Source organism: Python bivittatus, unplaced genomic scaffold, assembly GCF_059951505.1.
Source record: "Python bivittatus isolate LINGU-HERP-01145 unplaced genomic scaffold, Pbiv_v1 ctg000480_np1212, whole genome shotgun sequence".
Classification (NCBI taxonomy): Eukaryota; Metazoa; Chordata; class Lepidosauria; order Squamata; family Pythonidae; genus Python; species Python bivittatus.
In genome coordinates this window covers 72,817,802-72,843,282 of record NW_028277075.1, presented here as the reverse complement: position 1 = coordinate 72,843,282, position 25,481 = coordinate 72,817,802, and the positions used below count along the sequence as shown (strand labels likewise).

At 39.6% G+C, this 25,481-nt stretch overlaps 1 protein-coding gene across 4 annotated transcripts in view; it reads right to left on the bottom strand.

The window, feature by feature from the left end:
- Positions 1–24,232, bottom strand: part of KDM2A (lysine demethylase 2A) — a 61,197-nt gene extending 36,965 nt beyond the window's left edge. The window contains exons 1-3 of one of the 4 annotated variants that reach the window (XM_007430952.4): positions 24,148–24,232; positions 23,331–23,358; positions 20,825–20,929 (exon numbers count right to left, since the gene is read on the bottom strand). In XM_007430952.4, coding sequence (XP_007431014.1) covers positions 20,825–20,929; positions 23,331–23,358; positions 24,148–24,170 — 156 coding nt within the window. In that variant the 5' untranslated portion in view covers positions 24,171–24,232. Of the gene's footprint in view, positions 1–20,824; positions 20,930–23,330; positions 23,359–23,847; positions 24,105–24,147 lie in introns of those variants that run through there. The other 3 variants (XM_007430953.3, XM_015888566.3, XM_088146284.1) reach the window with 3 other exon arrangements.
- Between the last annotated feature and the right edge of the window lie 1,249 nt (positions 24,233–25,481).

Sequence of the window (25,481 nt, the reverse complement as noted above, 5' to 3'; positions counted from 1 at the left end):
AACCGGAACTGCTGGGATTGCAGTCACTAAGTGATGTGATCACATGATGTCTCACTTTATGACCACATTGCTTAGCAATGGAAATTCTGGTCCCAGTTGTGGTTGTTAGTCAAGGACTGCCTGTACATTCTTTGGACTCTATTCATACCCTAACCGAACACCTGGGGGAAGAACCAGCTCTTCAAGGCCTTCCAGAGTGTTTAAAGGGTAGGATCCCTCCAGAACTCACTGGGGAGGCTGTTCCATAGGGCAGGGGCGGCTATGGAGAAGGAGTACTTTGTAGGTTCTACCAGATGACAAAATACTTTTTAATTCAATTTGGAAACCCTTTATGGATTATAATTGTATATATGGATTTGTACTACATTCAGAGTTTGGGCTTCTCGTAACATGAAGCTTTAATACATTAGCTACTGCTTCAATTTTTTTTCCTTTTACTGTAATGTTATAATACTTGTTATATTGTATTATTTCAACGAATATTTCAATGCAATAATATTTATGTAATATGGTTAGAAATTATGAACATTCTATTATTTAGAAAGCTTAAAGTACTGAAAATAAGAAGAAAAAAGTAAACATTCTATCAATATTAATAGCATTTTAGGATGTCAATATTGCAAGCATAAAATTATTTAGCTTTTCATCCAAAATTGAGTATAACATAACTAAAGAACTGCTGATTTCGTATTACAGTAGTAGTTATGTGACAATAGTTTCAGTCTGAAACTAATTCATTAATACAATAATTCATTGTATTATTACTTTGTGTGTGTGTGTGTGTCTGTATAGATAGACAGATGGAAATAAGGGATAGACAAAGCAAATTTAACAAGACTAAAATAAGGCGTGAAAAGTAGAAAAAAGAGAAAAATAACAACAACAACAACAACAACAGCAACAGAGGAACAAAAGATCAGCTCCTAATTGACAAGATGATTTTGGAAAACTGCAAGAGAAGGAAGAACAACTTGAATGTAGCTTGGATTGATTACAAGAAGGCATTTGACTCCCTGCCACATGATTGGATAATCAAGTGCCTAGAAATAACAGGAGTTAATAGAAACATCAGAAGCTTTGTGCAAAGATCAATGGCACAATGGAAGCCACAGTTGCTGGTCAATGATGATAGACTGGGAGAGGTTAATATCAAGAGGAATCTTTCAAGGAGGCTCCATTATCACCACTATTGTCTGTCATTGCATTGATTCCTCTGTCAACAATACTAAACAAGTCAGGCCATGGCTATCAAACATCAAAAACATCTGCCAGGCTATCCCACCTCCTTTATATGGACAATCTGAAGCTGTATGGAAAAACACCATCTGAAATAGAATTGCTCCTCAACACTGTCCGAATATACAGCCAAGATATTGCAATGGAGTTTGGACTGGACAAATGTACCACCCTTACCATCCACAGGGGAAAAATAGTGAAAACTGAAGGAATCAAGATGCCCTATGGAAATCACATCTAGAGTCTGGATTAAGAAGATGACTACAAATACCTGGGCATCCTTCAGGGTGACAACATCAAGTACACTGAAGTCAAGAAGAAGGTTAGGAGTGAATACATTCTGAGAGTGAAGAAGATCTTAAAGTCCAAATTCAGTGGAGGAAATACCATCAAGGCAATTAACACCTGGGCAATTCCAGTCATTAGATACACAGCTGGAATAGTGGATGGGCTCAAGCAGAATTAGAAGCCTTGGCTAGGAAGACCAGAAAAATAATGACAAAGAATCATGCCCTTCATCCACGCAGTGACATTGACAGACTCTACTTACCAAGGAGCACTGGTGGGTGTGGAATCTTGCAAGTACGTCAGACAGTTGAAGAAGAAAAAAGGGCATTGGAAGACCAAGCCTTAAGAACAAATGCATACAAAGCCAGAATCAAGAAGGCAGCAACAGACAGCAAATGCCGCCTCTGCAAAGAAGCTGAACAAACAGTGGACCACCTAGTTAGCTGCTGCAAAAAGACTGCACAGACTGACTACAAACGGTGGCATGACAAAGTAGCAACAATGGTGCATTGGAATATCTGCAAAAAATACCATTTCCTGGTAAGCAAGAGCTGGTGGGACCACAAAACAGACAAAATAATAGAAATTGAAGAAGCTGAAGTGCTCTGGGACTTTAGAATTCAAACAGACAAGCACCTGCCACATAACACCCCCGACTTAACAACTGTTGATAAGGCAGACAAAAAATCTGGATAGTGGACACTGCAATACCTGGAGACAGCAGAATAGAAGAGAAAGAACTGGAGAAAATCACAAAATACAAAGATCTGCAAACAGAAACAGGATTCCGGCAAAAGAAAGCAAAGATAGTACCAATAGTAATAGGTGCCTTGGGTGCAAGCCCAAAACATCTGGAGTACCACTTGAAGACCATCAGAACTGACAAAATCACCATCAGTCAATTGCAAAAGGCAGCTTTACTTGGAACATCTTACATCCTGTGACCACACCTTTAACACCATCAAACAACATCTGTCTATCCCAGGTCTTTGGGAAGGACTCAATAGGTGGATAAAAATGCCAAATACAGTCTAAACATCTGGCTCATTGTGCGACCAACAATAATACCAAACCAGATCACAACATTTAAGGGAAGGGACCTGGAGCATGCCCACTTTATCTAGCCTAGTGGGACTGGGCAGACTCCCTCAGAAAGAGCAGTTCCAGAAAGAGCCTGGTCCTGTGCCATTCAGCATTTTAAAAGGGATAACCAGCAAGTTGAACTGTACCCAGAAATAGACTGGAAGTCATCAGCTCACACAGTAGTAGTGGGGTGCCTAGAATTGTGTGTGCTGCTGTATTCTGAACCACTTGTAACTTTTGGATGGTCTTCAAGGGCAATCCCATGCAGAGTATACTGCAAATAATCTAATCAGGAAGTGACCAGGGCATGAGTGAATGTCAGCAAGGCCTTCCAGTCCAGGAATGAGTGTAACTGGCACACAAGATGAATTTGTGCAAAGGCGCTTCTGCTCAAGCAGGAGCCACAAGTCGAGGAGGACACCCAAATTGTGCACTAACTGTCTGGGAGGGTGTTACCCATCTAAAGTAAAAAAAACAAACAAACCAAAACCTCTCCAGATTGGGAGCGGGTGAGGGTAGTCAAAAACCCAAGGCCACTTTGTCTGACAAAGGCTGAGTCAGAGCTGGTTCCTCCCCATCTAGACTATCACAGCCTCCAGGAACTAGGTAAGCACCTGTAGAGAGTAAAGATGACCTTGACAGAAATATGCAAGAACCATTAAGTGTTTCTTAAACTTTTTACTCTCAAGATCCTTTCCCACTTTTAAAAATTATGGAGGACCCAAAAAAGCTTTTGTTTGTATGGGTTATATTTACTGATATTTACTGCATTAAAAATTAAAATTGATGCATTCAAAGAGTATTTATTGAATCATGTAAAAATAACAATATTAAACCCATTAGAAAAAATATTTTTATTTTTAAAAAATATATTTTTCATGAAAAAAGCTTTTTTTTTAACAAATAAAAAATAATGAGAAGAGTGACACTGTTTTAAATTTTTGTAACTATCTTCAATATTTGGCAAATAATTTTGATTTCGCGGACCCCTGAGAAGGTCTTGGCAGAATCCCAGGGTCCTTGGACCACACTTTAAGAAACACTGACCTAGGCAAAAGGTGCTGAAACATTTTCTGAAGTCCAGAGCAATGAGATAACATTGCTTAAACTCTTCGCAGATAACCAAGCAAGGATGTGCCTCAGTCAATAGGACCTGCCCAGCTGGAGTCCAATTCTGCTACAACAGTCTTCACAGCAACCCTGCAAAGGCTCCCTTGGCCCCTTCTTATCCAAAAGTGACCAGGTCACCCAAAACAGGGCCACCGGCCAGCTATCTGCAGATACAATAAGTACAATAACTTATTGTCACAAGTTAAGTCCTAATAAAGGCTCTTACCTGTGCCTGGTTAGACACTTCATCTTTCTACACCGGGCTCTAAGCGTCCCTTAGGTCACTTCATCTCCCAGAGCTCCTCTGTAAACCAGGGTGCTCTGCAGGATCCACGATCACAGAGTCCATAGAGGCACAATCTGATCGAGGGCCCCCATTGCATGCTCATTCCAAGCTGCAAGTAAGGCCTCGGCCGAACCATGCAGCATAGCTTCAGGAATAACTCCTAGTTTGCTCTGAAACCCTATTAGGTCCATCAGTCATCTGGGGCGAACCAACTGAGCGTGCCCTACCTCCCTGCAGTGGGAGGTGGCCACTGAGAAGTCCAGGACCAAGAGGGCCTGACCTGTCTATGACAAGGGACTGACGCTAACATCTCCAAACCCTAGATCACAATGCCACTATGGCTGAGCTTAAGCAATGAGATAAGCAGTACGGTACACTCCCAAAGACTAATCAAGAGTAACTCCACACATTCCAGTGCTGCTTTTACTCATGGATAAAGCAAGCAACACAGAATAGTTCAGAATAGAGCTCAAGAGATTGCCAATTTTGAAGTGATTATTTTCCTGTTCACAGCATTTTCTATTTTTCCTTATCTGTTTAATATTTTTATTAAATGTAACAAATTTTAATAATTTGAATTTTTAAAAAATTTAAAAATTTATTAGTTTAATTACATAAGATGATGATTTATTTCCTATAGGCAGCTTTGCCTACATGACGAGGTTAAGAATATGTTCACCCCACCCACTAATATACCCATATCGCCCAGTTCTTCTATAGAAATGTACGGTATACACTAAGCAGTGTATAAGAATAAACAGCAAAACTAATGCAACAATAAAATAAACATACAATATTGTATGATGTACATTTTTATGCACTAAGGTGTAAAATAACATGCCTGCAGCCCTCTTTGCAAACCTCATTGCTTAACGCACACAAGGTTTTATTGAAACCAATAGGCCCAAGGATGCTATAGACAGAGCTGGTGTCCTTTCAACTTGAGAATGTGCAGTCTGAATGCCTGCAGAGGGCTACAGCGAGCCATGCTGTTATGGCTCATGCATCCTTTAATGCAGAGAACATGTCATTAAGCAGTCTACAGAAATAGGACCCTAAGTCATTCAATGAAGAATTTTGAGGTAGCCTTGTTTGTCAGGATCCTCCAGATTCCTTAGAGATTTAGAGCATCCCTAGATAGACTGTATTATTTGCATTATGTTGCTGTAGAAACATAAGTGGATGTAAACAAGATACATTATCTTTAACTAAGCTCTGCTTTCAAAGTCATATCTGAAAAAGCCTCAGCTCAAAGACCGAAGACGATTTGACTTCATTCAGCTTAGTCATAGACAGTTCCCTGCATTAAAAATCACTGGATTGTATACATACTCCAAGATGGTCCTAATATGTAGTTTAGCCTATATTTGAGTCTGTTTTTATGCTCTTGTATTGAGAATATCTAAAAACATTTTTAATCCTAAATGTTTAGTCAGCAGTAGCACATTTTATTTTCTTTATACTACAAGCTTTGTTAAACAAATGCATCTATTCAGTCAATATTTAGTCTCAGATTACAGTTTTGCCCACTGACTAATGGGAGTAAACAGCAAAAAGAGCTGGGACTTGGAATTCTCAAAAGACCCTACTCTGTTGGTCATACAGGTAGATTAGATGCTGAAAAAAAAAAAATGAAATAAAAGTCTAATGATATTCCTCTAGCATTTCTGATCAATGCTAGCAAGTACTTGCATTTGGAAACAATAGCTGTTCTGCACTTTAAATGTTTCAGCAACTATCAGTTATCATATCAAGGGGGGTGGATTACAGAATCCCTCTTCTTTTCTTTTCTTTTCTTTTTCTTTTCTCTGCTAAAATCTAGCGGAGTGTGTCATGGAGGTGAGAATAAAGTCTTGCTAGTTCTTTCTGTTGCTCCCCATGCAGCCTTCTACTGTTTTAGAGTTTCCTACTCCCCAGAATAGCTTTATAGGAGACACTGGGAGTAGGGAAGAAATGAGCAATCTCTCCCCTTCCCCCCCAATTTTTCCTTTACTGCAAATGTTCTATAACAGGCATTCCAGGGGCTAGAACTTTCCATACAATACAATACAATACAATACAATACAATACAATACAATACAATACAATACAATACAATATGTATTTTAACTCAGGTTTAAGCAGATTTGGCTGTGTTACTGAATGGAAAATGTCCTGCGTTCCCATTATTTTATTTTGTAAAATGTGGAGATCTAGCTTCCTTCTAACAATGGTAATACTATTTACTATAACCTTATGGACTAAGGGAAATATCCATTTCTATTAGAATCCCCAAGGAAGCTGATAAGGATTTGCAGGATACATTCAGGGATTGTCCACACAGGCCATTGCAATAATTCCTCCTTTAGGAATTTGGTGCTGTCACAAGAAGTTAAGGATTTGGCTTAAGCTTCTATGATACTTGCAGATGCAAGTAATCTTAGTTACAGTGAAGATTAGCTTGAACAAAGGCTAAGAATGTGGTTCTATGTAAATCTATGCCCACAAATTTAAATCCTAGTTTCCTTTTGCTTTTTTGTTATAATAGACCGCTTGCAGTCTGTTTTTGCCACTGGCCAGTTGGCTGCACCTGGCCTGCATTTACAAAATGGTTCTGTCTGATTCCAAGCTTATTTTCTGTCCTGCCAGCTCAATCACTGACACTTTTTTCCTCTCTATTCTTGCTCTGGGCCTGGAGGTACCAGAAGCCTCTTCCTTTCCTACTGCTTTTGTCTGCTGAAGTGGAGCAGGCAGTGTTCCTCCTAGTCCATAGCAGAAAGGGGAGGAAACTCCAGGTCCTCAACATCCTTGTCACCCCCCCCCCCCAATATCGGACTGTGTCTTGTTCATAATCCCTTCCAAAATTAATCCCCCCCCCCCAAAGTCAGCACTGGCAGCTGGCATTGAAGCTGCCAAGCATCACTAATTTTTTTTGTGAGGTTTTTGCAAATGGAACAGTCACAGGAGACAGAGGGCAAGGACACATGTCGCTGCTTCCCACAACCTCTCCATGTCTGCATGGCTGCTCCAAAGAAACAGATATGCCACCTCGCCTTGTCTGTAGCAAAAGTCCAGAATATGTTTTATTTCAAATTCTTCACTCTGCTGGCTGAAATGGAAGAGTGGCAGGACCAAGATACACAAGGGACAGAACAAGACTAAGAGGGAATGGTGAAAAACTAATGTATTTTTAAGCACAGCTGGGAGCTGCAAATGAAAAACAATGGAACTGATCTATGCAAGCATCAGAAATGGGCCAATAAATAGCATTATAACCCCTGCCCTTTGGAACACCCTCCTCCCAGAGATTAGATTGGCTCCAGACCTGCTGGCCTTTCCCAAGGCCTTAAAGACATGGTTTTGTCACTGGGCTTAGAGATCTGATATGCGGCAGAGCCCAAGCAATAGTTATATTGATTTACTGCTGTTGGTTCTGTTCTTCTTTTCACTTCGGCTGCTGATATGTGTTGTTTTTATAATTATGTGTTTTATAATGTTTTTAATGGTTATTAGCCACCCAGAGTCTTAAATCTGAGATGGGTGGCTATATAAATTGAAATAATAAAGATTAATTAATTTAAAAAGTGGGATCTAGCTAATGAAATGAAGATATGGAGGGGAAGAACTTGAGTGAAAGCCAGGTGCAGTTTCCAACAACAGAAGAGGGGAAGAACCCTTCCTGGCAATGATGGTCAACATGATGAGCCATTGTAGGGTGCCTTGACACAATCCAATTGCTTTTTAAAAAGAGGCAGTGAGTAGTTTGCAGTTCCTGAAGAAATGAGGAAGTTTCAGGAATGCAGGATGGTTAAGAGGTGTCTGACAACAGATAAAGATCGTAATTAGAAATAAGCTGGAAGGGTAATATTTCAGTAAGAAAATGAACAAAGTTTTTAGAAGCAAATTTGGCCAAAGAGAGGTTAGGCTAAGTCTTAATGGTAGCTGACATAAGAATGACGGGTGCACTCCAAGGTAGCATTAGTCCTTACCAACAGACTGAAGGTGGTAGGTGGAGATCAAAAATAGCCCTCCAAAGTGTCATGAAGTTAGCAAAACCACCAAGTTCAGGTTGTTGTGTAGCAGAAAGGGAGGGGAGGTTTAATTCATTTTGTGCCCCCCTCAATCAAAAGGCCAATTATAAATCTTATGGGGGATTAGTCTGTGGGAATTTCTCCAGGCTTCAGACAGATGTGTAAGATACACAGAGTGAGGAAGATCATAAATGTGCTGTAACTCCCATAACAATTGCCATATTTGTCAGGCAAAGAAATGGGACGCTAGTGCTCAAGAACTGTTGCCACTGCAGCTTCTTTGGCAGCTGGATCCTGAGCTGGGGGAGGTGCAGGAGTGGCCAGCTGGGACATGTTCTGGCCCATCTGCTAACTGATTCATTAACTAGGTTAATTAGTCGACCTCAGTTGCTACCTATTTCTGATACAGTACCACTTGATTCTGATACTGGAGCAGGACATTAGTAATTTGATCCATTGTCAACCAATCTACCAAAGGATCAAACATTATAGTCTAGGAAGTCTGAAGTCATTTTTTTTCTCACTTGAAGTTGGGTGTAAAGAGAAACAGAACCTGGTGTCGGGGGATGCCTCAGGCCACTGAAATAAATACAGGTAGTCCTTGCCTAACAACCACAATTGGGACTGGGATCTCAGTCGTTGAGCAAAGCAGTCATTAAGCGAGATGCTCACATGACTACTTCACTCAACAACTGCAATCCAGGCACTCCTGGGTCATTAAGTGGACAGAGTGGAAGAGCTGTCTGCTGAAGGATTTCAGCTCAGTGTGGAGCTGAAATCGTCCCAGCAGGCAGCTCTTTGAGAGCGAAAGGGCTGCATGCCAGACAGTTTCAGCTCCACATGGAGCTGCTCCCAGTAGGTAGCCCTTTCATTCTCAAACATTCCTAAAACCTGCCAAAGGGTTTGCCCTCCCCTCCGTGGATGGAGAGGAAATCCTTCCTGGGGCCAGAGGAACAGAGCTCAAATCTTCAAAATTTGAGGCTTGTTCCTTCACACCGCTGAAACCTCCCAGTGGTGGGCAGGAATGGAGCTCAAATCCTGAAGATTTGAGGCCCATTCCTTCACACCGCTGTGAAGGAACAGAACTCAAATCTTCAGGATTTGAGCTATGTTCCTGCACACCACTGTGTCCCCTCTACTTGCAACCTTCCCTGCCGGCTTCCAATGGGGAAGCCAGCACAGAAGATTGCAAATGGCAATCACATGATTGCAGAGTGCTTGGCAACTGGTCGTAAATGCAAGCTGGTTGCCAAGTGCCTGAAATGCGGCCATGTGACCATGGGGGGGTGGCACGATGTTTTACAAAGGCTGGAAGTGCTTTACAGACTGTAAAGCACCATTTCTGAGGCTGTTGTAACTTCGAATGGTCGTTAAATGAATGGTTGTGAAGCAAACACTACCTGTGCTTTCTTAAGGAATTGGTGTTCTTATGAGAAATCAAAGGAGTTTCACATGAGTAGATAAAGTACTTCCTTATATAAGAAATATAAGATTGCTTACAATGTACAAACAATCTTATATATCACAAAGATCAACCTCTATGTAGGCTAGAATTTATATGAATACATGTTCAAAGATTAAATCTTGAGTTTCTTTCTCCCACTCTTTAGTTATAATGAATTACCTGCAGTCCATTTCTCATGCTGGCTGGTTAATTTCATCCATTATGTGTTTACAAATTAGGCCTAGCTGGTCCCAGGCTCTCGATTTCCTCCCTTCTCAAATCCAGCCCTCACAGTTCACAACTTCAATTTCAATCCTACCATTAAAAATGTGATTGGCTAATACAAATTTCTGAATAACCAGGAATTGAAGGGCTCTCTTTTTGTGTCTATAGTTGAAACAGATTTTTATGTTTTTGTACCAGAGAGAACACTTCCAGTGAGTTAACAATCTTTGGAATACTGTACTCTAAGAAGATAGAAGAATCCTCTTTTAAATATTGAATTGACTCCAATAAATCTGAAATAAAAATTCTAATTTTTTTAAAAAATCAGTCTTTCCTTTTACATAATTTTTAAAGCTCTAAATCAGTGTTTCTCAACCTTAGCAACTTTAAGATGTGTGGACTTCAACTCGTAGAATTCCCTAGCCAGCATGGCTGGCTGGGGAATTCTGGGAATTGAAGTCCACAGGTTTTAAAGTTGCCAAGATTGAGAAACACTGTTCAAAATACTTCAGAGGAGTTCATTCAGTAACTGGGAAGATTTGTAAACTTAGAAGTCAACTAGTGATTATGAAAAATCCAAGAGACAAGAGACAAAGCTTTCTCAATGGTTACTGCAAACTATGGAATGGCCCATCCTGGGACAGGAAACTGATTTCTCTCTTTTAGAGTTAATCTAACAATATTTATTTCATCAAGCTTTTAAAATAATGATTTCCTGCTTTAAGATACGCTAATAGCCCGCAACCTCTGGAGCCCAATGGGCACATCTGGAAATTTGACAACATGTGGAGAAGTTATCAGATTTTTAAATGACAGGCCTATATAGAAATCTCACAAAGTGCTATAGTTCTTAATACATTTTTCCCCTTAATAATGGTATTTTCTATGCTGGCAGAACATGGCTTCAGAAAAGGGGACACTGATCATATGAATACAAATTAAAACTTAAAATAGATCTCCTGTTCTGACACCCTCATTATACCCTGAAATATTAATATTAATACAAAAATACAGCTCTTTTCAACAATTTCCAGAACTGAAAATTCAAATTTAAAGGAAGAAAAAAAAATGTGGATTATCTAGACCTCTCTGATACAAGGATGTAGCCAGAGAGAGGTCTGCCTCCCAGAGAAAGCTATCTATCTACCTCAGAGAACCTTATATACTGTAATATTAAACAGCCCTCAAAATGGACAATTTGGACCTGACTAAAACAGCACTGCTAAACAGATCACCCCCAAGCTTATTTTCAGTGTAAATTTCATTTCTGGAACAAACAAACAAAAGACATGCCTTGCTGCTCATTATTCTACACCCATAACCAGCTATGTTTTGCAAAAACAGAAGAAATTAGGAAAAATCTCTGTTAAGAAAATATAATCTGCAGACAACTGCAAAATATAACAACTCTCATAGTATCAAAACAAAAATGTAATGTATTTTAATGAGTTTAAGAACCCATATTTCACTTGTAATTAAAAATATAAGGCTTGTTTTTACAGTAAATTGTTCCATTATTGTATTGTCCAAAATACAACTGTTTATGTGACAGACTGAAAAGTGTACATACAGTCAGGTCCAGAAATATTGGGACATCGACACAATTCTAACATCTTTGGCTCTATACACCACCACAATGGATTTGGAATGAAACAAACACAATGTGCGTTAACTGCAGACTGTCAGCTTTAATTTGAGGGTATGTACATCCAACTCAGGTGAACGGTGTAGGAATTACAACAGTTTGCATATGTGCTTCCCACTTGTTAAGGGACCAAAAGTAATGGGACAGAATAATAATCATACATCAAACTTTCCCTTTTTAATACTTGGTTGCAAATCCGTTGCAGTCAATCACAGCCTGAAGTCTGGAACGCACAGACATCACCAGAAGCTGGGTTTCATCCCTGGTGATGCTCTGCCAGGCCTCTACTGCAACTGTCTTCAGTTCCTGCTTGTTCTTGGGGCATTTTCCTTTCAGTTTTGTCTTCAGCAAGTGAAATGCATGCTCAATGGGATTCAGGTCAGGTGATTGACTTGGCCATTGCATAACATTCCACTTCTGTCCCTTCAAAAACTCTTTGGTTGCTTTTGCAGTATGCTTTGGGTCATTGTCCATCTGTACTGTGAAGCGCCGTCCAATGAGTTCTGCAGCATTTGGCTGAGTGTGAGCAGATAATATTGCCCGAAACACTGCAGAATTCATCCTGCTGCTTTTGTCAGCAGTCACATCATCAATAAATACAAGAGAACCAGTTCCATTGGCAGCCATACATGCCCACGCCATGACACTACCACCACCATGCTTCACTGATGAGGTGGTATGCTTAGGATCATGAGCAGTTCCTTTCCTTCTCCATACTCTTCTCTTCCCATCACTTTGGTACAAGTTGATCTTGGTCTCATCTGTCCATAGGATGTTGTTCCAGAACTGTGAAGGCGTTTTTAGATGTCGTTTGGCAAACTCTAATCTGGCCTTCCTGTTTTTGAGGCTCACCAATGGTTTACATCTTGTGGTGAACCCTCTGTATTCACTCTGGTGAAGTCTTCTTTTGATTGTTGACTTTGACACACATACACCTACCTCCTGGAGAGTGTTCTTGATCTGGCCAACTGTTGTGAAGGTTGTTTTCTTCACCAGGGAATGAATTCTTCGGTCATCCACCACAGTGGTTTTCCGTTGTCTCCCGGGTCTTTTGGTGTTGCTGAGCTCACCGGTGCGTTCCTTCTTTTTGAGAATGTTCCAAACAGTTGTTTTGGCCACGCCTAATGTTCTTGCTATCTCTCTGATGGGTTTGTTTTGTTTCTTCAGCCTAATGATGGCTTGCTTCACTGATAGTGACAGCTCTTTGGATCTCATCTTGAGAGTTGATAGCAACAGATTCCACATGCAAATAGCACACTTGAAATGAACTCTGGGCTTTTTATCTGCACATTGTAATTGGGGTACTGAGGGGATATCACACACCTGGCCATGGAACAGCTGAGAAGCCAATTGTCCCATTACTTTTGGTCCCTTACCAAGTGGGAGGCACATATGCAAACTGTTGTAATTCCTACACCGTTCACCTGAGTTGGATGTACATACCCTCAAATTAAAGCTGACAGTCTGCAGTTAATGCACATTGTGTTTGTTTCATTCCAAATCCATTGTGGTGGTGTATAGAGCCAAAGATGTTAGAATTGTGTCGATGTCCCAATATTTCTGGACCTGACTGTATATACATTATTTGATAACTAGAAGCTATGCATGCAGGGCAGTGTGGTTTATAACACAAATTGTTAAGACTTCTGCTTAAGAATCTTCCTTGAACTTCAAAACATACTGTACATTTGCACAGTTCCAAGATACAGTACTTCTCTCACCCACGGTTCCTATCTTTAATTTGAAGCGGACAGAGAAATAAAAAGCTTTCTCTTTCATTCCCAAATTTTACATTGACTTCCTCATTCCTCTTCTCCCTAAGAAGTTTTTGTCTTAGAATCACTTTCTTAGGAAACCTTAAAGCATTCCAACAGCAAATATCATTCTGATTGTTACATTTGCTACAGATCTTGACCTAGCAGCAACATTAACATTATTTGTCATTATGTCTTCCCAGATAAAAGATATAGTTGTTTATAAGTTTTAACTGTTTGTCCATAACAGTTGTCATGCCTGTCAAACATCTGAAATCAGTGATGGACTGATAGAAGCTATAGAAAATTACTCACCTCCTCAAAAAATTAGGATAATGGGCAATAATATACTTTAAAAGTATTGATGTAATATTTAAACTAATTCCTGTTCAATCATATATGTAATGTGTATCTACCTGACTTCTCCACCAAGTCCTCTAACATGCATTGAAATTAAATACAGTGTCTGATTTTTGGCTTTCTGCAACACAAATACATGATTACTATTCAATAGCGAAAGAGGTTATGCTTCAAAATAGCAACATAAATGTGAAATTAAAATAATAAGATGCCTAACATATTTCAGTGAAGAAATTCTTCAGGAGTGCAAGAATACCATTTTCCTTCTACTGCATCTCAAGAGACAGCACTGTCAAGCAATTATGAAACAGCCAGACTGACAGACCACAGCAGCCCACACTGACATTTTCAAAATAGGACAATGCAGGACAGTCAGCAATAACACTTACAAGCCCTATGGCTTGTAAGCAAACAAACAAACAAAAAAAAAAGCCCGAAGAAATCAAGGACATCAACAAGTGAATAAAAAAATAAATTGTGAAATAGGTAGGCATTTTTTCCCAAAACAATTAGATTTTTCAAACAGAAATACCTATGACCTGAGTTAAAAGCATACTGAATTGATATGACAAAGGAAATTCTGTGAATTACATTTATAGTAAGAAAGTGTATTAGAAATATAAACAATTGTCAGTGCAGTTGTCAGTGAAATACAAAGGAATAAATTCCATCTCTTTCCTCTGTTCTCCACAAAAGCCAGCTAGACTCCTTTTACCTTGATAGCTATCATGCCTTATTGGCAATTGGGTCTCAAATCCACATCTGCACAAAACTGGAGCTTGAGACACATTAACTGGGGTTACTAGTTTCCAAATACGTGGACTTGCAGAGATTCAGTACTTGACCCTTAATCTCCATTTTAGTGAGCCTAAGCTACTGAAAGACAACATCCGTCTGTCTACCTACCTACCTACCTGTGACACTGGGCAGCAAGACTTTCACAATAGAGAATGTCCCGTGTCATAGTCTGGGTTCAGAAACTTGCTAACTCAAAATGATTTGTTGTGGCTTAATGTACACTGTGAACTTATCCTCTTTGGTCCTTAAACCATGACTCGTGGTTAGTGTTCTACAGACTCAGTCAATTATGGTTTATTTCTCAATTCACAGTCAAGTAAACCATTAATTTTTAACTTTGTTAGCCACCCAGAGTTGCTGTTGCAAGATGGGCAGCCATATGGACCGATTAATTTATACAAATAGCTTAGCATGAGAAGTGAATTCAATCACAGATTTAGCAACATAGTTAATTAAAATAATCCCAGTTAAACCAGCCAGGTTCAAAGTTAACTTCTTTTTCCTTCTTCCACATGAAGCATATAAAAACATGTTCATACAAGCAGCCCCCCCATAAAAGAATAGTACCTTAGTTATAACCAACCAAGAGACCAGACTACTTTCTCTTGAAGAATACTACTTATGTTCTAGCTCCTCAAGCTTTCTAAAAAACCAGGTTTGCCTTGAAAAAAAGTTTCATGCCACCACTGTCTTTGGAAACATGGGTATTTCCGTTCAAATCAACCTAATATTTTGTTTTTCAGATTGTATTCCGTAAAATTCTGTAGTTTCCTAGATGATTTCAGCGAGTGGGTAGTGTGAGGCCTGCAGACTTGATAACACCTTGGTAACCATTCTGTAATCCCCAATTGCACCATCAAAGTTCAACAATGTGCTTTTTCATTTTTGTTTTTGTATTAAAACATGCAAATTAAGAAAAGGTTTAACAAACAAATTTTAGCACTCAAATGCCCCCTCCCCCAGGAAAACAGATCTAATATTTTCAGCTCCACTGCCTGTGACATAATTGTGTTACCAATTCATTCCTCCCTCCAGGAGGCCATAATAACAAAAACAGATATAATGCAGTCCTTTGGCAACAAAAAATTACTCCCTCCTGTTGTAAAGCATTCTTCAATAAAATTACTAATAGATAAACCTTCTCTGCCCGCAAAAAGGTTTGCATATTTCCAATCTTCTGTATATATAGTTGTCAATAAATACAGATGCATTGCAATACAACTCTCATCATTTGCAGTCACTATGGCTTATGACATAAGTTGTATTCTAATACATCTGAAGAGTACTATGTTGTAGAAATCAGCTCTAGCAAACAGCCAAAAGGCAATGTCAAATTCATAATAGGGTACAGTTTGTGTGGGTGACTACAGCTAATGAGAGAAATCACGCCATGTGAATTATACAAGGATTTCAAACATCAGAGCCCCTTTAAATATGTATGATCTCTTCCTCTCCATGCTCTTTATACTTACCACATAAATAATGGTTGCGGTCACATAATGAACGAACCTGTGATTTGTTCATACGTATGCTGAATAAGCAATACCCCAGAAACAGTGAAACTACTTTATGGCTAAGTGCAATGTGTGTACCCATTCACAGTTATGTGCTTAGAGAAGGTAAGTGTGCAGGTAAGTAAATTATTATACCGTATTATATTGCAAAATGAGTCTGCTCATTTGCAGCAGTGAAAAATGTATTATGTATAGTCAAACTTTGATTTTTACAGAACTCCATTCAGTAGACAGATGCAACAGATAAAATTTGACTTCAGCCTTCTCCCCAGGGAGAAGTCCATTATTTGGTTAAGCAGTTTACATAAATTTATATATGATTTAATACATTTTACATACACTCAGCTTTAACGTTAGAGATTTTACAACATTCCCTGATCCTGTTTGAATTGGTCTATTCTAGATAAAAATAAACATTTTTTGTTGTTGTTGAGTTACTTGCCTTGGGATTATATATTTTCTATAAGATTCTCCTCATTCCAGTCCACTATCATATAAGATACTAGGTCTGTAGTATTTATTTTGTTGTAGAGTTAACACTAATAATGAATTGAAGTTCATTTTTTAAATGCACCAAAAAAAACAACAACAACAACAACCTATAGCCGACGCACATATTACCTGAGGTATTACAGTGGAACCTCAGGTTACGAATTTAATTCGTTCCGTGACTCTGGTTGCACCCTGAATTGGTCGCAACCCGAAGGAAATTTCCCCATAAGGTTCAATGTAATTACCGTTAATCCGTTCTGGCGTGGAGGACAGGGAGGCGCTATTGCTTGGAGGGAGAGTCCCCCTCCCTACGACCACGTGTCAGGGGCGGAAAATGGCCATGGACCACGTGTCAGGGGCGGAAAATGGCCGCGGACCACATGTCAGGGGCGGAAAATGGCCGCGGACCACGTGTCAGGGGCGGAAAAATGGCCGCGGACCGTGTCACGGGAGGGAAAATGACCGCGTATCCTGCTCGTACCCCGAGGCGTAGTTCGCAAACCGAGGTAAATTTTTGTGGCCGGAGCTGGTCGTAACCCGAAAAGTTCGTTAACAGAGGCATTCATAACCTGAGGTTCCACTGTATACTGCAAACAAATCATTATGGAGAAAGGGTTTCCTGTAATTACACTGTTTTATTATTACCAGTCCACATTTACCCCTTTCAGCAAAGAGCTCTATCTGCAGCCACGTATTGTCCTCATCCCTTCCTTCACATTAAAATAAAATCTGCTCCCAAAACCCACTTCCATACAATCCACCCCTCCTATCTTAAACTTAACTTCCCCGAACCTCTGAAGTCTAGAGAATCTTAAATTAAGGTTGGGCACAAATAGTCCTTTTGTTCCCACTAGATATAGGGGACTTGAATGATAATACTTGGTGCTCACAGAAAAATATTTTAGTTTACAAACAACCATACATAGCTATTTAATAAGCCAACTTATATGAATGTTTTAAAGTATGTCACAAGGATACAGGTAGAGCAAGTTTATCAACAGGAAAGAGAACTGCCAAAGATGAAAGTGGTGCTTTATCCTGAGCTCAGCCATACTTCTTGTGACAGGCCAAAAGAAAGAGAATAATTAAGGTTTCTCTATTCCTTCTCCAATATTCCTCCAACTGCAATCAGTAGCAGGAAAATTAGGTAAAACTAGCTACAGGGCTATGGGCATGGCTGGATATTGGGAAAGATAAAGAAAGGTGGATCATGTCTAAGAACAGACCTCACTCTCTTGTTGCCCTCACATGGGAGATGTGAAGTATCCTAACATTCCTGAGACATGCTCAGGGACATAGAACTGCAGCCAAAGGATGCTTTTCCACCTTTTTTTGGAACTTTAGTTCTTCATACTTCAGTAGTAACTGATACTGCTTCTTCTAAAAAAATATATATTTTCAGTAGCAAGTATTCTTCCTCCCCCTTCATATTTCTTTCTTCATTCAACAATGCTTGGGATGAATAGTCATCCTATATTCTGATAGCACATAACTGAATGTGAGAAGTTTGGTAAAGTAGCTATAAGTAATTCTCTTTCTTGTGAGGACAGAAATAATTCTTGAGTATTACAAAATATTCATAGAGAACTGTAGGGCTAATTTCCTAATTTCTTATGATCTCACGGCTTGTGACATAATATATAACCAGAGTATACAGGTTGTGGTATTTCAAAGTCTTGAGTATGTCCTCTAAATGCCAGTCTAAAAGTTGCATAAAACTGTATTTTTAAAAGTGACAGAAAATGGAAATTATTAAATATGTGAAATATACAAATGTGAATTCTAATTAGATTTAAGTTTAAATCAAGTTTGTGATTCAAGCTATTTGCTGGTAGGTAGCTCCCAGCACGCAAATCAAAGTCCAAATGTGGCTCTCCTTAAAGATATATTTGTTTGGGGCTCAGTCTATCCATCATAACACTGTATGTGTGAACTAGTCCAATACTGCTAGCTTAAAAACGATTCTAAAATCTTGACTTACATCTGTATACATGCAGCTACAACCGAAGCGCAAATAATCCAAGTCTAATAACCTCTAACACTTGTAGTTAGAGGTTATTAGAAAACCTCCATTTTAAACATTTTAAACATTAAACTTCTACCTTTAGTACCTACAAGAAAAGACAAAGTTCCTACCAATTTTAAAATGTGATGAAGCTGATAGTTAGTAGTAGCCGAGCAGGGCCAGCATACATAGCTCATCACTAATCCATCCACAATTTTTTTCAGGAAGAGACTGGCAATGATTAATTGTTCAGTATATAAGTTATTCAAAATAAGTAGCATATAATAAAACTACGTTTTTCTACAGTTTGGCAACCCTCAGCTTAACTTCAAGTACACACACCTACTTTGTTGAAAGCTCAAGTTGAAAACATCATATCTTGAAATATGTATTCCAAGCTTGCCCTTAAGACTGTTTGCTTATAACTGCAAATTACTATGCAATGAAACATATTGATAACTAAAAGAGAAGAATGGTAGACTCTCCTTCGCTCTTTAAACAGGCCGTCCACTGGGGATGCTGTTGTAATTTTTTTTTTTAAGATTTTTTATCCTGTCTTTATTACTTCATAAATAACTCAAGGTAGCAAACATACATAATACTCCTTCCTCCTCCTATTTTCCCCACAACAACCCTGTGAGGTGGGTTGGGCTGAGAGAGAATGACTGGCCCAAAGTCACCCAGCCGGCTTTTGTGCCTACGGCGGGACTAGAACTCGCATCCTCCTGCCTTCTAGTCTGGTGCCTTAACCACTGGACCAAACTGGCTCTTTTCCCTCACTGGGGAGGGTATTGGTTTCTAGATAATCTGCAAGGAGCCTTCCGGGTTACATTCTACAATTCTATACATGACCACTCTAAAATAAATTATTTATGAGTAAACTCTTATAGTACTTGTGGATAGATCTGAACTTCCATTCCTCTGCAAAGTAGTGGATAAACCTTAAAGAGTCATTACAAAGATTCAAGAAAAAGCATATAAATGTGGCCTCACAGATAAGCATAATTACAATCCAGTGCATACTATTACATGGTAAATAATTACCATAACCACTACTTTATCCATTAACCTCTTGTCTGAAAATATATAAATATAAATTTTCAAGTCATATTCAGTTTGGAGTATACAAGTGCATGTCTTCACTTTGCTCCTAAAATACAACAATCTTAACGTGACAAGCAATAGTCACAATTCCATGTGGTATCTCATCTGTTTCCTGAACTCCTATCTATTTTAACATTTCTGCAGATAAGTTCCCTTATTAAGGTGTTACACCAGCACCCCTATCCCAAGAACTCAGAGGAGCTAACATTCAATTCTCCTTAACTAATTATGTATTGGAAACGCTTTATCAGAATGTAGGTTACTTTATCCTTTTTGTAACTCTAGCACACACAGCCTTTTGCTTTTAAGACTGTAAGCTGGACTTGAACTTTGATTTATCTCCAGTGAAAGGATATTTCACAGATAGTGGAGTATCCACCAAGTATGCCTTTGGTCTGTAAAAGTATAATCATAAGAAGTCTTTTGAATTACTTTAAAAAATAATGGAATGTAGAGGAAAAGTGCATGACTTTTAAGATCTTAAGAGTTTAAAGCAGTACATTACATTATTCCTAGAAAATAATGGAGCTAACACATATAAGTACAGCAACAGATTCCAGTCAATAAGATAAAATGCTGCATAACAAATCAGTTGGAAAGCATCTGAACAATTTTCAGGTTCAAAAGCATGGTAGAGTAGTCTAGCAGGGCTGGACAGTGATCAGATTCAAAGGGGAAAAGTGGGGATACACATGTAACACCTTTTGACAACTCCTTAAATCAACTGTGTCTTTCTTTGGGACTGCAGAGGAAACACACAATTTCTTTAAAAAGTTACCAACAAGTGTTATGTGAACACCATGCATGCTCTGAATCCCCTTTTCTCCTTTGATTCCAGATCACTGCACACCCCAAGTATAACATCAAGACTCATTAGATGAAGTCAAACAACTCTGAACACTATCACAATCAACTTCTAAGAAGTAAATTTCTTTTCAATTGGGTTTAACTTCCAGTAACTACCGAAACATATCCATGTTCTTTTCCAGCAACGATATAGAAGTGGCTTGCTACTGCCTTCTCCTAGGAGGCTTTTTTGACTTGCCAGTCTAAAGCCCTGAGATTTCCTGGTAGTCTCTCTTTGAAGTATGAATGGACACAACCATGCTTAGTTTTTTCAAGATCACCTAACTGTTCCTTCTGTTGCAACTTTTTCAAAGTTCTGAATAATGATAGATTAGAGACTATATTGATGAAAGTTGAGAAAAGCAAGCATCATGCATTGTGTCTGTATTTTTACTTTTTCCTCACACTCCATCAAACACTGTGATGCCAGTGTTGCCTGTATTCTTCAAAAGTTATACCTATACCATTTATTTTGGTAAGCAGAGTGCAAATTATGTTAAAGTGACCTGACCAATCTCTAGCAGCTATGAAGCCACCACATTTGAAAGTGAATGCATTAAACATCAGACTGTATATGTGTAAATATACATGGCTGAAATGAAACATAAAAAGAGTCACACTTACCAGTCGTTTGCTATAACGGATCCGTTCTTCTTCAGGCTCCATCTCAGATTCTTCTGATGAAAGTGAGAAGGATATATCAGAACTGCTATCTTCTTCCTCTTCCTCCTTGAGACCAGAGAAAGGAAGCAGTATATCAGAGATTTCCCTTCAATGCTTTCTTTCAGCCTTCCAAAACATGTCCCATCTTTAGATGTTTTGAACTTCAGTTACCACCACCCATATTGATCAGAAAATATTTTAGATTTCATTCAGATAGACAGAGCATTTGCAATCCAAGTATGATCTGGCAATTGCATAGAAAACCATATCAATGTATTTATTTTATTTATTAAATTTATAAGGCCATGCAACTCCACTATGATTCTGGGTGGCATACAACACTAAAAATGGTATGAAAAGCAATAAAGAACAGTACTGTCTGGACACAACAAAACATACCAATCTACCACACAGGTCCACCACCTACCATAGTCCAAGGCTTGGGGGAATAGCCATGTTTATAACCACCCAGAATCACTGGGAGTCTGACAGCATATAAATTTAATAACTAATAATAATAACAACCATTTGAACAAAGGCAGGGTAAGAGCCATATGAAGTTTGAAGCAGGTGCTGTGACAGAGAAAGCCTGCTTTCCATCAGGTGACACTGATCAATGGGAACTCAGAGCACGTCAACTCTGTTCAGTTGTACAGGAGGGGCAGAAATGACTGGAGACAGATGGTTCTCAGATTACCAAGCCCTATACCATGAAGAGGTTTATAAGTGCAATCAGCACTTTGAATCGCACCCAGAAGCTTGCTGGCAACCAGTGTAGCTCATGAAACAGAGATATTACATTCTGCCTGTCCTACTGCATTCTGGACCAGCTGCAGCTTCTGAGGGGTCTTCCATAATTTGTCCAGTGATAATGCATATGGGTACGTTGATCTGTGACACACAATATGTTGTGTCACATGGGTTGAAAAATCAAATTAAGAACAAACATACTCAATTTAATTCAAAAATATTTTCAGATATTTTTATAGAAAGTATTTCAACACTAATACTATGACTATAAAGATAGTTCTCACAATTCCCATGCTACCTGTCTGACTTCAAAACAATTACAAGTTGACTTATAATCTATTTTTCATTATAATGATTTAATATATAGGACAGTAACTTTTTTCAGCTCGAGGAATATTTGATAAAGCAGTTTGCTAATATTATATCAAATGTCCTCGAACTGTGAGTCAGGATCTCCCAGAGAATCACAAGTGTGTCTTGGTCTTTAAAAAACTTCATCAGGCTTGCTCAGGCAAAGGAGGACACTGTAAAAACTTGCTCTGGGCTTTGCTCCTAATTTTGTGTATTCAAGCCCACAGTGGGAAACTGCAGTAACTGCAAACCCATAATGATGGATTAACCCCATAATGATGGATTAAAGTAATAAGTAAAAGTGTTATATTTATTTCTTGCCCAACCTTAACATCAGCGTGATCAATATTTTTATCCATGAATAGGGTGTTGCACAAATTTGCATATCATTCTGATGCGGCTGCTACCATGCAAAACTTGAGATCCATTGACTTACACCATTCCATAAATCAAAAAAGTGAGTAGCCTGTTGCCCTTCAATTCCTGAAAGCATGGCTAAGGTGAGGGATCTTAGGAGTTGTATTTCAGAGAGCCACATGCTGTCTAACCATGCTTTAAATTCACACTGATGTAATGTATTTAGAAGACAGTTACAGCAACAAAAATAAAAACAAACAAAAAAACCCTTAATACTTTTAAGATTTTAACAGGCTAGCCGCAATATATGATTTCGACCATTATATGTGTTGTCAATTTGCTGTTCCTTTACAACACTATAGTCAAGTGTGTATATCACAATCATAATTTTGTGACATAATTATAGAAGGATTCCTGTAGTTAAAAGTTTATATAGCAGGATAAATCTAATAATATTACAACTGCCTGACACTAAAAGCCTATGTAAGAATAATAATGTATAAGCCACTAAACTGATGAATGAAGAGAGGACTCATTACTATATAAGTAAGTAACACAGGAATCAGTCTTTGGAAACTCTATAATACCAATTTAAATAAAAATTGCTTAAATAAAAAATACACGTTAAGACAGACTGCATAACTTATTTTAGTCACAGTTTGAAAACCAACACAGAGCTAAGTTCATCTGCCTGTGTGATTTGAAGTATAAATAGCAAGAAGGAACTGGGTGAGGTAAGGGAAATTCAGAGATGTCTACTTGTCCCTACACCAATCTCACTTGTTGCCCCAAGGTCCCAGAGTGATTAAAATGGTTCAGAATAATACTGCTAAAAAGAGTCAGAAATTAGGGAGGAGAAAAATTGTCTGGATTTTAAACATTAGAACATTACATAATTTGCAGAGACACAAATGCAGTGAGACACCTTGGTTTTCACCAGAGAGAAGAGGAAGTATTAAATATAGCACTGTTTACAAAACTACAGAATATAAACAAAGTTAGATCTTACCAGGTCTCTGATTTTCCTTTGCCCCTTTCTAGGGCAAGAAAAAAAAAAGAAAGAAAATTAATCAATTCCCAATCGTCTTCAAAGGCTGGAGAACTTTCGTGTCCAGAAAGGGCAGGAAGCCTTCAAATAGAAAGGGTAACCAACTTCCTTCTGGGGGGTGAGGGGTTGCCAGGTGGATCCTGGAGGGCATACAATACTCCGGCTCTTCTCCGCAAGGCCGGGCTTGGAGGGGGAGGGTGCCCTGAGAACTATAACCTCTCTTCACCCTAGCTCCCAAACGATCAACTCTGGAGCAGTAACTCGTCGCAGAAAAAAAACTCCCACAAAGTCCCTGCCGCGACATAAACTCTCTCCCGCGTCCGACTGATCATAAAATAAATAAGCTTTCCCCTAATCAATTTGGCCCCACAAGCCCTGGAAATCCCCCATTCAAGACCAGTCTCGCCCACACACACCTTCAGCCTTCCCAGTCCCTCAACTTGCCTTTCGAGTCTCTGCCCATCCCTCCGATTCTCACCTCAGTAGCCTTGGCTCATCTCAAATGCCTCCACGGAGCCTTACCCAGCCCCCTTCCCCCGATACTATCCGCCCCATCTTGGGGTCTTCACGGTGGCCCCGAACTCGCACCCCAACCTCAGCCTTGTCGCTTCCACTCCTATCACCCCCCGGGACAAAACCAGAGCCTCCCACTACAGAGCACCACTAGGCACCCTCGCGTCGGTCCTCGGGGCCTGGTAGTACCGCATCGCTCAATCACTCAACCCCACCGTCATTCGCCCTCCTTCCCTTCCCGCCGCCCCCAGACTCTTCCCCTCACATAGAAGCAGCAGCCGCCGCCATTTTGAACCCGTCAGACTCTCACATACACACATACTCGGCCGCCATACTGCGCCTGCGCGGCGTACCCTTCCCTCTCTGACCCCTCCCAACAGGCAAGGCCTTCCCATGCGCACGCGCACTTTCTCCCACCTAGAATTGAACCCTCTTTAACTGCGCACGCGCATAAGCGGAATCTACTTTTGGCCTGGAGTTGACCAATGGGAACGCATGCGCAAACCTACCTACCTACCATCTTCCCCCATCCTTCTGATTTGGCCGGAGCTTTATGTAAAACTATAGTTTTCTGTTGCGCCACCTATCGGAATATTGCGATTTGCGAGGCATGCGCAATCGTCTCCGTCTTCACGGAGGGGAGAACTGCAGAGAGCGAACGTTCGATGTGGTGCTTATTCTGGATTAGGGTTATTGATCTCCGTGGGATTGATCCGGAGTAGGGAAATTAAGGATTCTGTTTTACATGATACGCCCGCAGGCTGAGTCTCTCGCAGTGTATTTTACTCAGATACGCTTTCTGTGGTGCAGCTACCAAGTGAAGTGGGATGTGGGGCCTTAAACCCATTTTTAGGCTTATTTAGCAACAAGTGGGTTTCGGACCGTATCCCGCTCAGAACAGCCCCGCGTGTTTCTCTCCTCGTTCTTATGGAAGCGGTGGATGGCGGGGGCAGCCGCTTTCGCCAGCCTTCGCTTTTCTTTCAGTTGGAGAAAAAACAACTGACTCCACCGCAGCGATTTAAGCCCTAGAAGAGAATTCGGAAGTTTGCTACTAAATAAAGAGGAAAAAAATGTTTCGCCTGTTTTGCATTCGCTACCCCTTCCCTCCGCCAACAATTCTGATCGGGCATAGCCGGTTTTCTGTCACAATTCTGGATCGCATTGGGAGCGTAATGAGAGGATCCTTGGTTTGGAGTCGTCTTTCAGCAGAGCGTAGCTAGAATTGAGGATTTAACCTTGCTACGACTTGGGCTAACAGACACAAATTGAAATTCTAGATCGGGCCGAAAAAGGCTTGGTTTACAAGTAACTTCAGGATTTGCAATTAATATTCTTTCTGAGTTACGCTGCGTTCATTTTTTTAAAAAAAAGTATGCTACAGGAAAAAACTCACGTTTCAAAAGCTCTACATAAAGCGTTTTAAGGGGGGAATATATAGACTGACGCCTACTTAACAAAGCTAATTAGATCTTGCTGATAGCTGCTGTCAGTACATGATTGTTTTAACGTCAGTTAATGTTATAAGTTTCTCAAAGGTGAGATGTTACCCTAATATTTTTTGAGGCAGAGTTGAGAAAATCTTCTGGAGGAATATTTCAG